The sequence below is a fragment of the Seriola dumerili genome, unplaced genomic scaffold (genome assembly GCF_002260705.1).
Source record: "Seriola dumerili isolate Sdu_G_001 unplaced genomic scaffold, Sdu_1.0 BDQW01000025.1, whole genome shotgun sequence".
NCBI classification, from domain to species: Eukaryota; Metazoa; Chordata; class Actinopteri; order Carangiformes; family Carangidae; genus Seriola; species Seriola dumerili.
Window position 1 is genome coordinate 14,402,119 of NW_019174280.1, and position 14,572 is coordinate 14,416,690.

Sequence of the window (14,572 nt, forward strand, 5' to 3'; positions counted from 1 at the left end):
TAAGCTGTAAAGACATGTGGACAGTATGGGCAACTGTTAGGTAGAACTGAACCAGTTCTGATGCTTTGATTTCTTCTACAGATGGCATACTGTGTCTACTGTATGGAATAGTAGCGATTTTAACTTTGTTTTTAATTATTTCATTTTAGCAGCTGATGTGACATACCACATTCTTAAGTGTTTCCCAGGATCTCTGCAGGTCATCCAGGTTAGCAGCGCTGGTCTCCATGGATGGGTCGTACAGCTCCTGGAGGGGTGCTCGGCTCAAGGCGCCTCGACCCTGTGACGCAACATCACGGTCAGTGTGGGTTTCATTAGTGTACAGTATATTCGCGTTTCTCGCGTTAACTGAGGAGGTCTGCCGGTTCTGACGTGTCCCGAACAATGAAATTCGACTCGAACATTTAAATAAAGTAAGCCAACATCTGCTGTGCATACATTACAGTACTGTACACACATGGAGTAATAGATTATCCACTTTAAAACATAAACTAATGTAGGCATTTAAATCTGTTTTAATTCTGTAATTGAAATCCACAGGGCCGCACATCAGTGAGTTAATAGTTATGGTAGTTCTTGGTTATGGTACTTCAGGAAACCCACAAGCTCAAATACTTCCACAGAACCATTATGGACCAAAATTTAAAAGCAGCAAGCGCTGCCTATGAGTTGTGAGTTACATCTGTTTTGTATTTTGTGGATATTTTCACAGCAGGTTATGGTCCCATGAGATTGGTCCCATTATATTTTCCTTCTATAACTCCCCATCTGCCCCACAGTCTGCCTTTGTTCTTATTGATTTTTGTCTTCTTTCAACAGTTACTCTCACTGACACATCACAAGACAGAAGTACTGTATTTAGATTTCACAATAATAGCTCCACAACAACCACGACCCTTGGTGTTTCTCCCAGAACAAAGCGCTGCTGTTTCACTGCTGCATCATTCTAAGTAACAGATTACACAAGAAAGCTACTTTATAATAACTTGGCTATATTCAGAAAATGACACACTCCCATTCTGATCTCAGCGAAAAAAAGCAAGTGGCAAACAAATTTGTCTTCAGCAAAGTAAATCTGCAAACATAAGGCTGAGAAAGAGGGAAAGCAGAGGGCAGCACAGCAACTCAAATATCCATTGTGTCGACATCAGGTGATGAAAGGGAGGTCATGCTTTGGTGTTGGGAATCAGGTGGTGGCCTTGGGATGGGATCGGGTGGCAAAGTTTGCATGTCCATCTTTACAAGTCATTCAGCCACATATTCAGTCTTACAATCTGATCGTTATTGAAACAATCAAAATCTTCAGATGCAGACTCGCTTGTTTCTTTAATCTTCAACATCTTGATATTAAATGCAAATAGAAACTACACACAGTAAAATTATCTCATCCCGATGGCAGCATTTAATACTAAATATCTGGCTGAGGTGGATGTTTTTTTTGCAAATTTTTTTTCCGGTGGAACATGTAAAATGGACAGAGGTGTGGCGTAGGGCCAGGTCAGGTGATGCTGGAGAGCTTTGGAGGCGACCGTGGGTGCAGGGGCAGGGGGGCGGGGGTTGCAGTACCTGGTTAAGAGGAGCATCAGCGTTAGCCCCTGGGGAGGGGGAGCGGCAGGCAGGGGGAGAGGAGACCTCGCTGTTGGTACCCTCCTCCCCTGACTCCTCCGTCACAGGGGAGAGGAGTGTGTGGCAGCGGCCGGCTGTCATCTGACCGCACATATACACACGGCACATCAAACACACACACATCAAAGAAGCAGGGGGAGGAAAAGGAGGAGGGCCACCGAACAGAAAACAGGCAGATAAAAGGAGAGAGGAGACAGAGAGAGAAAAATGAAGAGAGAGAGGAAGAGAGAGCATAAAAATTAATGGGGGAGTGCAGGTTAGGCAGATTACAGTGAGCACACTGCTGATTAATTAGACAGTGAGTAATCAAATAACACAGAGAGGAGACGCATTTGATCACATTACTCCTATTGACATAAAACACTGCAACCATAGCACACACATCGCCATAGCACAGCATTAAGGAGACTGCTAATGTTTGTGCTAATGGACAAACACTGGATTCCACTGGCAGTGAATGAGCCAACTTTTTACAGGATTCATCAGTGGGAAGGAATGGCCATTACCAGGAAGTCAAAATCACACATACACTAAGTACACATACAGTGATTGCTCACACCACACACACACTCATGCATACCGATGAGTTGCAGTTTCAGAACCACAGTCATTTCCTTTCCATTGCAGACACATTTCCCTTGTAAGTAGTATCCAGCCATCATCCACATAACAGGCAAGTTTGAGTCTTTTCTCAGATATGCATAAGCAAAATAAGAAAATAACATTATGAGTATGTTCAAAGTGTAAAAGACACTATATCAGCAGTAGGAGTGTAATGGAAATCCCCAGGAGTATCAAGCCCAAACTTACACAAAGCATAACTAAAGCGTAGCATAGCTAACAGAGACTGGGACTAGAGAATACAGCAGCAGCAGCAGCTGTCATAGAAGCAGCACAGTTGTCTGTGTTCCTGCATGCTTCAGTAGAGAGGCACAGCTGAAATGTGAGCCAAGCCCTACTGGGCTGCTTTTTGGCAGTTAATGCAGAACTTGGCCGACTGACTCGGGACCTTGTTATATTTGGAGGAGTTTTTCGCGGGCTTTATGATGCAATGCAATGCAACGAAGAGCATAAACACACCGGCATGTGTGGGAAACTTTTACATAGTGGAGATTAGTTTGAGACTGAGCAGTGAGTGCACCAACTATGCTGGAAAACAAATCAAGGATATCAGCAGTCCCAGCAACCTATTTATGCCACACACACAGTTTTATCATGCTCTCACACACAAACACACACGCATGCAGTAATATCCTGTTTCCTGGCCTGACTGAACACACCACAAACAGCAATAACAGGGCCAGGAATGGAAGAAAACTGATTCAGAAAGAGAGCCAAAGAATGGAAGAGAAGAGACGGTAGCGGGTTGGTTACTTATGTGCGAACACTGAAGAAAAGTGAACGATCAAGCTGAGGATGACATAGTACAGTAGCAAGTAGACAGATTCAGGCTAATATGAAGCGGAATGAAGTGACACAGCTTAGTATCAGTGCAGTAATGCACAGGAGGAGACTGCCAGAATAGTAACACTTGAGGTGAAGGGAAGATGAGGGGGAAGAAAAAGCTTGTTATTTTTGTCCGATATGAAAATAAGACACAGAAAGAAAGAAAAGCAGAGAAACAGGATAATAATAGAGATTAAAAAAACTATTCTGAACCTGGAATTATTGCATCCTGCATTCCAAATTAGCCAAAATGCAATCCAAGGGGCCCATATATTGGAGAATGTTTATACTGTTGTACTGATATAACTTTGTACACCTTGTCATAACTGTCAGCCTCAGACATCCTCTAATTTGGGACAACTGTAAGCTAATTACATTATTGCAAAAGGAACTGTATACACCCTCTAGAAACCAAAAATAGGACCCGTGGGACCCCTGTATTCCACTTTGAGAACCAGTGGTCTGGACAGAAAGGTAAATAGAGGCTAGACATGTAAATACACACAAATATGGGCCAGACCAGCACATAGTCATGCAGTGTGTGCCATGTGTGAGGCGCTGTGTGATTGTGTGTGTGACCAAAAAAGGCTTTGCCACTCACCATGACGACAGAGGGGTGTGCTGGAAGCTGCTTGGTGGCAGCGGCGGTGGCGGTTGCCACGGCACTGGGCAGCTCCTCATCACTCAGCTCATCCATGCCATCCGATAGGCCATCCACCTCACTGACCGTCAGCAGCATGGTGGCGTGTTTGGCCTTGACCGTCAGCATCTTACACTTGGAGTGGAGCGAGGCGATCTGCTCCTGGTAGCCACGGATCTTCTGGGCCAACTCCTGTCAAAACATCCCCCCCCAAACAGAAAACACCACCGCCCCCGGGGTCAGGAGAGTGTGGTTCAGTCCACAATGGAAGATCAATAGTTCCTGGTTAAACAAGATCCTGAAAAAAAAGGGGGTTGGCCGAGTTGGTTCAGCGTTGAATGTGGTGCCGGTATGAGAGGAGTAAGTGGAGCGGACGCATTCTCTTCACTCCCCGGTCTCTCGCTTTTGGCTTCACAGTGTGTAAGCGCAGAAAGAGAATAGCACTGCCTGACTCTCTCTCTCTTTTTTTTCAGTCTCTCTCTCTTCTATATCTCGGAGCCAATCAGAGCAGCACAGAGGCGGGTGACTCAGAACACCGGTGAAGCCAGCAGACGGGACGTTTGGTTGAGAGAGAGACCCTTGCAGAAATAGTACAAAATCCCTCAGACACTCCCTCTCGTACACATACACAAATGGTGAGGAAAAACAGGAAGTGATCTCACTGCCTGCACCCCCCCTTCCTCTGCCTGACACTTCCCTCCTCCGCCAATCCTGGGGACAGATTCCTTTCAACAAAAGAGAGCTGCAAGGAGAGAGGGAGTGTTTATGGGGGGAAGAATGACAGAGATGGTGTCAAATTACAGCTATGGTATGAGCCGGCAGGCCGGGTCCAGCTCCTCCTTCCCTCCTCCTCCTTCTACTCCCTCTGTCCCGCAGATGGTCAATGCACTGATAATCAGGTCATGTGACTAACTGGGCCAGTGGAGTCACAGCTATCTGCTCAGCTTAGAGATCAAACTCAGACATGAACACACTGCCATGTCAAGCTGCTCGGCAGCGATGGAGAGATTGCAGTAACAAGAAAAATTCCCTAAGTCCTGGAAGTAGATGAAATCTGCCAGAACCACAAAGGTGAAGTTAAAATGTAATAAATGTGTTGCCTGCAGAGAGATTTGATCTGTTCCTCTGCAGGTCTTTGCCGCTACCACCCCCCCCCCCCCCTCCTCTCCACATGGGAGATCAAACACACTTACTCAGCAGAGTAAAACTGCGACAGAAAGCACAGGTCTTAAATGACGCAGGTGAAAAACCCTCTGATAACCTACACTGCATCAAACAGGAATCTATGCAGATTATATTTACTTGCACCATCAGAAAAAGGAGGAACGTGCGTGAGTTGGGCTTGTTGAGAGTCACAACACAATACTCTCACAGATTTATTGTATGGCAGGATTTCTTTGAAAACACAAGTGTTAAAAAGGAAATAAATAGGAGATATTTATTCTGGGATTTCTGGTAGTTACATAGAAAACATTAATTAATTGCCCGTTGTTTGCATTTCAAATCAAGATGTTGGGGAAAACATTGAGCAATTAAGGCAAACAAAAAAGTATAAAACTGCATAAAAGTGATACTGAACTGATGATTTTGCCGCCTTCAACTACTCTTAACGGCTGACTAACTAAATGACTAAACCGCAGTATGACTCAATCATCAGGGCTGCCCAAAACTACTTTTAAGATATACTGTATATTTCCTGCCGCCTCAACTTCTGTTTTTACGCTATTTTACACTCTTACATGCACATGAAATATCTAATGACTCAAGCTGTCTGTTCTCACTCTTAGATCTTTGATGTTGAAAAAAGATGACCACATTAGAAAAGCCATTCAAGACATAATCAGCATATTCATTCTCTTTAATGTCAAACGAGTGCGCTTTAAGGCAAAGGAAAACTAGAATATAGTAGGACCTCTAAAAAAAAAAAAAAAAAAAACAGTTATTCTTGTCTGTTTAAGACTCTGGTTTGCTCATATACAGTCAAACTCCTGAAGCTCTTATGGTCCTTGTTGATTTGCTGTTATTTCATGAGCTATTTTGTCACAACGAGCTTCGCATTCTGTGAAATAAAGACTATTTCAGCAGAGAAAGACCCACAGTATAAATCCTCAAGTGTTATGTTGTTCACGGTTCAGGCTAGGCCCCTGAGCTTCAGTTAGAGGAAATCTTCAAGCCACAGCACGCTGCAGAGATATTCTAGATAATAGTGTACTTACAACTTTGAGGCGACAGTTTGGGGAAGGCCACTTTCTTGTTTCCTGTTTCAGCATGACAAAGCTGAGTCCATATAGAAATAGTTTTCCAGGATTGGTCTCGAGGGAAATGAGTTGCTTGTACAGCGGCCTGGCTGAAGGTGTTGGGGTGAACTGCAATGCAGTCCTCATTGCCTAACATCAGTGCCTGAATTCACTAATACTATTATAGCTGAATGGGAGAAAATCCCTCCAGCCAGGCTCCAAAATCTTGTGGAGAGCCTTATCAGAAGAGTGAGGGCTTTCATAGCAGCATATTGATGCCCACAGTTGTGTAATGACATGTAAAAATCCACATAGAGTATTTGCTGCAAAGCTGGAGTGTCCTCATACTTATATATAGTTTAATACATTTCAGAGACAAAGTGTGTGTCCTCTCTCACCTCATGGTGTTGTATTTGAGCCTGAAGTTCCTGTATGTTATTGGTGGAGACGGGCCGGTCCTGAATGATACGATGGGCTTCCTCTATTAATCTCTGGAGGTTCCTCACTTCCTGTTCATACTGCTCATACTGCACCACAGCTTCCTGGGAAACAAGAAGCATATCAAGGTAAGGCAGAAGCTGCATCTTATGCAAAATCATCTTAAAATGTGATTATATTATGGACCCCCCGGGCAGATCAAACATCAGTGTCACCAGATGTCAGATAAGTGAAGTAATTTCTCCTGCTTTCTATGTCCCAATGCTACCATGTTACTGATTCCTATATGCACCATATCTCTCATTGAGTGCGTTCACATGTATATTCTAGTCTGGCTTTTATTAGAACAGGATAAACATGCAGTATGTTCAAAGATATAAAATCCTACATGTTATCAGAGATTTGAAGATATTGTGTGCAACAAGCTACGTTTTCTGTTCATTGTGGACTTCTGTAGTTTGTGTATGCTACATTTCCATAACACTCAGAATATTGTGGTTATTGTCCTTAAGATATGAATACTTATAAAAGCTGTCTGACTCAAATATGAGCCTGAGCCAAAACACTGTGAACACATACAGATTCATTTAAATCTTCCAAGAAAAAAAAAATGCTAAGATGCTTTAAGTGTCTGTCCTCCGAATAGTGTCTGAAGGTCAGTTGATTCTTCCTCTAACAGCTAATCTTCACTACAATGAGCTTAAAAGCAAATTCAACCCAGAACCAAAGGATTTGAGGATAACGCTGGTCTGATGGGGGCTAAAAGAAAAACACAGACATTCCTAAGGAGGCCTGTTGGGACACTACAGCAGGATTCAGAGAATCCACTTCAGCAAGTGACAAAATAAATTCTCTGTACAGCTCCACTGCTCAGAGGCAACTGTCTGCTACTTTCTACTGAGGATTTTCAGGTCTGCACTATGTAACTTGACAGATAAGGAAGCAATATGGGACAACTACTTATCAGCATTTGTAATATGAAGACTGCCCTCTACCTGCAGGATGTTGCACTGCTGGATGGTGGTATGCTGCAGTTGGCTGGCCTCTTGCTGCAGAGTCTGAGCTGTACGGCAGATAGGCAGACTGGCCACTACCTCCTCTGGTAGCCGGAGGGCGCTCTGACACTGTTGTACCGCCACCACCTGCTGCTTGAAGCCCTCCATTTCCACCAACAGACGCTTATAAAGGAATGAAAGGGGGATGTTAGAGAGTGAGGAGGAATGAATGGGTGGGTGATAAAGCAATACTGTGTTCAGAAAAGCTACTTTTAAGATGCAAGTTGTTTGTGGGTGTCCTATTGCAACTGAAGGCATTCACTGTGTGAATGTCTTAGAGCTGAAGACACAGAAAGCATTTTAAATGTGTGTGTCTACCTGTCTCTGTGTGAGCTGCTCTCTGAGGCTGAGTCTGTTCAGGTCAGGGGAGGCAAGTGTGACCTGGATCTGGTCCACAGCTGAATGGAGGCTCTTTACTTCGGCCTCCAGACGCAACATGTCCTGAGGACAAACACAGACAGATAAAACAAATCAAAGGACAGTACATGCGGGAGTGGGAGCAGCTTGGAGAGTGTGTATCATAAACATACGGGAGGTAAAAGTGGCTTTTAAAAAACTATTATTGGAAATGTGGACCTGCTTCCAGCAATAGATATTTAAATCAGTTTACAAAGGTATTTTTCCATTCACTTTGAGCTATGAATAGAAAGCTAGGTATGCCTTTCAAACAAAGCGCTTCATCTTTTAATTGACCTAGATGTATTTCATGTGAAAGAGACCAAGAAAAAACTCAAACTGACAGGAGGAGTTGTAAACAGATTCCCAACACACAATCATATAGGCAATAATCAGCAGCAGACTGTCATCTGGGTAGCAGCTGTATGGAAATCAGATTAGTGTAACAGATTACTGCTGCACAAATTAAAACAGTTCATTCCATAATGATGGTGTAATAATTCTGCAATGACCATAAGGGGGCACTGTTGCGTTGTGGTTGTGGTTGTGGTGTATGTGACTCACTCTGGAGGGTTGTGCGCCTCTTGTTAAGCACCAATACGTCTGGATTTATGACATAAAATTAGCTGCGGCTCTTGAGAATCTTAATTAATGAAGATAATTTGATCAGAGTGCCATCAAATGATTTTGAGGTAAAGCGATTTTGATATCTAATTCCTGTAACGCTCGCCTGAAAGTGAATGACATTTACCTTTGCTGCGTCCTGCAGACTCTGGAGGCGAGTCTTGGCAGTTTGCTGCAGCTCCTCAGTACGTCTGCTGAGGTGTTTCACCTGCTGGCTCCACCCCTCCAACTGCAACACCTCCCCCAGCTGCCCCTCTCTCTCCCCCATGGCCTCCAAGTCGCCATGGAGACCGCGGCACTCCCGCAGCAACGCCTGTCACCATAGGAACATAAATTACAAGTCAAAGAGAGAAGCCTTTTTTTTCATTGAGCAATTATACCAATTAAGTCCGGCCAACACACTGTACAGTACATGACACTTCACATGAAATCAAACAAGTGTGTGAGTCTAATTAGCTGCAAATTAGTGGGGGTATCTTCATATCTAATAGGCTAATGAGGGAAATAGCAGTATTTATTAGCAGTATTTATTTTTGTAGAAAAATAAATATAAACTGTATGTGGACCCAGTTTTATACACAGGACAACAGAAGTTTCAATACACTGCTCTGTGGCTCATTAAGACTCACCTGATGTGCTCGAATTTGTTCCTGCAGCTGGGAAGCAGAGCTCCAGATGATATTACCGGTCACCAGAGCTTCAGCCTTTTCTGTCCAGCCCAATATGAACGCCTTCATACCTTGATATTCCTCCACCTGTCTCTCTGCCTGCTCATACGTGAAAAACCAAGGCCAAAACAATACAATAATGAATGCCTAAGGAAAATGAATGAGATACCATACGTTCTCAAACAATCACCTGATATTGATAAATCCCTATAAATCCTGACAATGATATAAATCATAGATATATTTGTTTTTCATTCATACAAGCAATGCTGGGAAAGTGTCTTCGTCTTTGGTAAACTGACTGGACATCTCACCTTCTTGAGTCTGTTGGCTCTGTCCTGGACCTGCTGTGTCGTGTGCCGCTGTACCTCTGTCAGTTTGGCCACAGCATCCCCCAGCTGCTTACACAGCAGAGGGTTCTGCTCTCCAAACTCCTGCACTGCTACTCCTAACTCCACCAGAGAGCGACAACAGGATTCACACTCTTCACAAAGAGCCTGGAGAGGAGAGGAGATTAAGAAGGTGAGGCAAAAAGGGAGGAGAAAGGAGAAGTGAGGTGGTGAAAGATTAATGAAAAAATAATCTAGGAGCAGGGTAAAACTGAAAAGGCGACACATTGTGCCTACCAGCACCTCGAAAACTCAATAAACATCTGTAATCTATACAACAGCCAAAGTTTAAAGGCAACATGTTGTGGATTACCAGGAGATCAGTGGTTAATTAGTGAGCTTCAGAGGTGCTGGTAGGCGGATTAGTTCAAAAAATGAAAACTAAACTATTCTTTCAGCTACACAGGCTTTGTGGGTCTACCGATGGGCAGTGGAGTGAGACGAAAAAAAAAGTTGGGGCAACACGAAGGAGAACAGGAGGGAAGGGGCTCAGACTCCCATCTGGAATACTCCTCTCCAAACTGGGTCACTGTTGATGGCGGAATTCAGTTCATGCCATTCCAACTCTAACACACTCATTAACCTCAACATCTGCAAAATGAATAGCCAATTTAACAGAGGTTAATTGCTTGCTAATTAGTCAGTCTGTCTGGTTGATTACTTTGGTCTCTTCTTTGGCCTCCTCCAGGTCGGCACTCTTGTCTTCCAATTTCAGAGCGATGGTCTTCAGCTTTGCCTCGATGTCCTGGAGTCGGGAGCTGAAGTCCTCTTTCACGTCCCTGGTTTGCTGCACCTCCCTTTCCCTCGCCTGGACCTGAAGCATATGGCAGAAATACACACATTTCACTTTGCTGTAACATAAGCCTTTTAGCGAGACTAAATGGTTATGAAAGAGCCCTGCAGCAGGGACGCACCAGACAGTGTAGCACAACACATATAAGAGAGTGTAAACTTTACACTGGTGCAAACAGTACATTTACCTTACAGGATATACTTTTAATTATCATTTTTAAACTGTTGCCACTGCTTCAGTTTTTATTTACAAAAAAAAATAAAATATACATGCAACGCAGCCCTTAACACAACAAACACAACATACAGTCAACATCTGGGCATTTATGCACAGTATTTGATTACAAACCTACTCAACACCTATGTGACAGTCCTAACTACTTAATAAAGCTACCACATTTAACAAAATGATAAAAAGAGGTCACCTGGTCTTCAGCGGAGCCCAAAGCCAGAGCCACCTCAGCCAACTGCATGCTGAGCTCAGAGGGCAGACCAGCCTGGAGGTCCTGGTACTTAGACTGCTGCAGCTCTGTCATGCGCTCCACACTCTGACGTCTGCTGATGACTTCACCATGTGCAGTCTAAAACACACAAAACATCAGAGGATGTACTGCAAATCACAGTCTTTTCCGTTATATGACATGATAACATATTTATGGATTTTTTTGTGTCAATGTGTGCATGTAGTGGCCGACCTCTAGCTCTTGAAGCAGTGAATCCAGGTCTGCAGTTGGACTCAGCAGTAAGCCACGAGTGTCCTGGATCCATCCTTTGACCAACCCCAGCTCCTTTTCAACCTCCTCTCTTTCCCTCAACTCCTGGTGTACCTGGGCCCTGCTCGCCCGCACCCGCAACACAAGACTAGACAAGACACAGTGGTAAAAAAAATGACAACATGTATCAATGCCTGTCCCTGTCCTTGATATAATGATATGTAACTTGTAGGAAAATAAAGTACAATAAAACTGACTTTCTTGCACAAAAAACAAAAAGCAAAAACTTAAATAAAACCTAAAGTGAACAAGAATCAATTTGAATAAAAAAAAAACAATATATATAATACATAACATCATTTCTACAAAAGCTTCTTGTGATGAGTTTAAATATGATTCTCCTGTTAAAAGCTATCAATATACATTTTCAATTCACATAAAGTCATGTGTTAAATCCTGGTTGGCAGGAGCAGCCACAGCACTGGGTCACTCACCTGTCATATTGCTCCTGCATGCTTCTGATCTCTTGCAAGCATGGCGTCTCCTCGTGTCCATTCTCCGTCTTTTTCTCCATCACCTCCTTCTGCTCCTCCTCTCCTCTGAGGCTGCGGGTGTGTTGCCTGAGCAGAGCCAGGATGGACTGCTCCCTCTCCACCTCCTGGCTGAAGGAGTCATGGTACTCTAGGAGGTTCTGAAGCGCCGTCCTCGTGGCAGCTTTCTCAACCGTGCTGTCTGGGACACGACTGTGGAGGTCTTCAGACACAGAGCGCACCTTCTCCATCTGAGGGCCGGAGAAGTGTGTGTACAAGGATTAAGGTTCAGTTGATGCAGCAAACGTATGCTTCATAGTTAACCGATAATTCATGAGAAAGTGGTAGTTTACTCTGTGGAGTTTTTTTGACCTCTGTTAGCACTATGGAGCAATTCCCAATTTGTTTGTATGGTGCATGTACACGTGCTTGACAGCATACAAATTCCTCCCTCCAGTATCACATTGTTCCATTTGTCGACAGCTGATGGCAGTAACATGCAGGAAGTATAGCAACGCACCCACAAAGGCTGTGAAGCTGGTAAACATGAATGTAAACAATGTTGAATTAAAAAAAAAAAAAAAAACAATATCAGCTTTGTTTTATGAGGAAAGAAACGTTTTATTTAGACCTCACGAATACACAAAATGCATTTGGTGAGACACACTGAGCGAGATTACTCCACAGGGCACCTTTAAGTTTTACTCCAACTTCTCCATTTGACTGAAAGGTGTCATTTGAATATCATAATGCTACTGAAAGACATCTATCCCAGAGATCTACCATGTGGTGTTCACAGAAGCTTTGTTTCTGTGGAGATGAATTGTCATTAATCACCTGGATGGGGGCACCCAGAGCAGTGATTGTAATGGGGGCTGGGATACACACAAGACGATTAAAGGGATAATTTGTTTCTTAAATTGACTTTTTTTTCATGTGAAATACTGGATATTTTAATCTCTTTAACCTCTAAAAATCCTTAATTTAAAAGAATATGAAACTGAAAATTACTTTTCTCTATTAATCTTTCACAGTCCTGCCTAAACTATACAGCATTCTCTGTGAGAGAAAAAACCCGAGTCCAGAGACTCAGATGTAGAGAATGACATCATGTCCAGTTGAACAAAGGGACCATTGAAAACCAGTGGACAACAGGAATGTGCCACATATGAGGAAGTGACCATTCCTTACAGTTTGACCTCATTTCCTTTTTAGGAGCAGTGCTTTGTGAGAACTCTTGGGAACTGACAGCGTTCACAGTCGAAATAGGTCGAAAGGCGGGAAAACGTTTCACATGACACAGTGTTTTGGCAGGAGGAAACAACTGGCCTGAAGCCTGGAGTTACATCACAGCACACCAACTGGTATTCAGCTGTTGCTGCATTTGACCTAAATCTGCAGAGGCAAGAGCAATTTGGTAGATTTGTGTGTTTTGTCGGCTATAAATGCCGGGGTGAGTATAAACAGCTTTATCAGTAACTAACTGCATGAACTGAAGCGCCCTCACCACACACAGACGCGCGCACACGCCCACACACACACACACACACACACACACACACACACACACACACACACACACACACACACACCATCTTCTCTTACCTTCTCTGTGAAGTTCCTCCACTCCCTGGCGGTATCCTCCAGCGCCCTCTCCTGAGCTCGGGCCACACTGCGGAGCCTGGTCCACCGTTGCCATAGCGACGACACAGAGTGGCTGGTAACACTTTTGCTGGACTCAGAGATGATCTGCTCTAACTCTGTTGCATTCTCTTTCAGAGCGTTTAGAGACAATTCCAGCAGGTCGATGTGAGCCACCAGAGACTACAGTTAAAAGACGAAAAAAGACACACAGAAATCAATTCACTAACATATTCTTCTGAAACATGTATATCATGGGGAACTAAAACTGTCCCCTAAAAGTTTAAACTTCACAGACACACAAGCAACAAGGAATAATGCATAAACGCTCAACTGTTTTAATATTAATGTGCATCTGCTGCCATGACAAGAACAAATGTTTGGGATTTAGTATAAAAGCCATTAGGGAGACAGCACATGAACATTAGACGATTTCTATAAATATCTAATAACCTTTAACTACAGCGTCTGTGTTTTCTGAGCGTACAGTAAAACAGTGACCCACCTTGTATCTCTGACATTTGTCCTCTGCTTGCTGGACGCTGGTAGCTTTAGCTGTGGTGAACATGGCCATCTTGCTCTCTGCGTCATTCATCTGTTCAACCAGTGTCTCTCTCTCATGTGTGAAGGAGTGCCATAGAGCTATACACCTGAGAAAATTATACAAATTACAAACCGCTCCATTTGGCTCCACATGTTGTACAAACATGAGCAATAGTGGACATATGAATGCATTAACACACACCTCTGCAACACTTCTCTACAAGCATCCAGTTGATGTTTGACTTCTGTGTTTCTCATCTGCACTGTCTCAACTTTTTCTCTGAGTCCACTCATCACTCCTGGTTCCATAAAATCCACCAGCAGAGGATCCAAAGCCCTCAGCTCCTCTAAACCAGCTGTGAAGCTCTCTTCCTGGGCTGAAATCTCTTCCAGGTCCCGCACACAGTCTGCCTGGTTCTCCAGCTCCACCCCTGAGCTGGCCCTCTGGAGCAAAACCGCAGCAGACTCCAGCCATTTCTGCATGGACTGCAGAGATAAGTGGTGCCTCTGGACCAGGGAAAGAGCTTCATCCAGAGCCAGCTAGAATATGCAGAAGGTGATTTTATTAACTTCAGTTTTTGCTTCTTTTCTATATGAGTTTCTTTACACAAATGTAATTAAAAATGCATGCCTAAATCATTACAACAACCATAGTCCTCTAGGCAAAAAGCACCAAGGATATAATATCTGCCAATGTGTAATTATTTCCTGTTCACTCCTCTTACAATGTCAAAGGTCAAAATTATCCTCAGTGGGGAATAATATGGTGGTAATTAAACTTTACTCTTTGTAAAACTTCGCAGGTTAGAAAAGGCTGTGCCATGCCATTATAAC

The 14,572-nt window shown here is 43.5% G+C and overlaps 1 protein-coding gene across 1 annotated transcript in view; it reads right to left on the reverse strand.

Annotated features, from left to right (window-relative positions):
- The window catches only part of LOC111236785 (nesprin-1-like), a 126,091-nt gene that overhangs the window by 34,203 nt on the left and 77,316 nt on the right, over positions 1 to 14,572 (reverse strand). Inside the window, exons 78-93 of the mRNA XM_022765644.1 lie at positions 13,941 to 14,278; positions 13,701 to 13,845; positions 13,160 to 13,378; positions 11,519 to 11,805; positions 11,007 to 11,172; positions 10,737 to 10,892; positions 10,181 to 10,333; positions 9,445 to 9,627; positions 9,092 to 9,229; positions 8,590 to 8,775; positions 7,761 to 7,883; positions 7,383 to 7,565; positions 6,348 to 6,491; positions 3,674 to 3,904; positions 1,464 to 1,707; positions 167 to 258 (exon numbers count right to left, since the gene is read on the reverse strand). Of these exons, the coding sequence (XP_022621365.1) occupies positions 167 to 258; positions 1,464 to 1,707; positions 3,674 to 3,904; positions 6,348 to 6,491; positions 7,383 to 7,565; positions 7,761 to 7,883; positions 8,590 to 8,775; positions 9,092 to 9,229; positions 9,445 to 9,627; positions 10,181 to 10,333; positions 10,737 to 10,892; positions 11,007 to 11,172; positions 11,519 to 11,805; positions 13,160 to 13,378; positions 13,701 to 13,845; positions 13,941 to 14,278 (2,988 nt within the window). The remainder of the gene's footprint in view (positions 1 to 166; positions 259 to 1,463; positions 1,708 to 3,673; positions 3,905 to 6,347; positions 6,492 to 7,382; positions 7,566 to 7,760; positions 7,884 to 8,589; positions 8,776 to 9,091; positions 9,230 to 9,444; positions 9,628 to 10,180; positions 10,334 to 10,736; positions 10,893 to 11,006; positions 11,173 to 11,518; positions 11,806 to 13,159; positions 13,379 to 13,700; positions 13,846 to 13,940; positions 14,279 to 14,572) is intronic.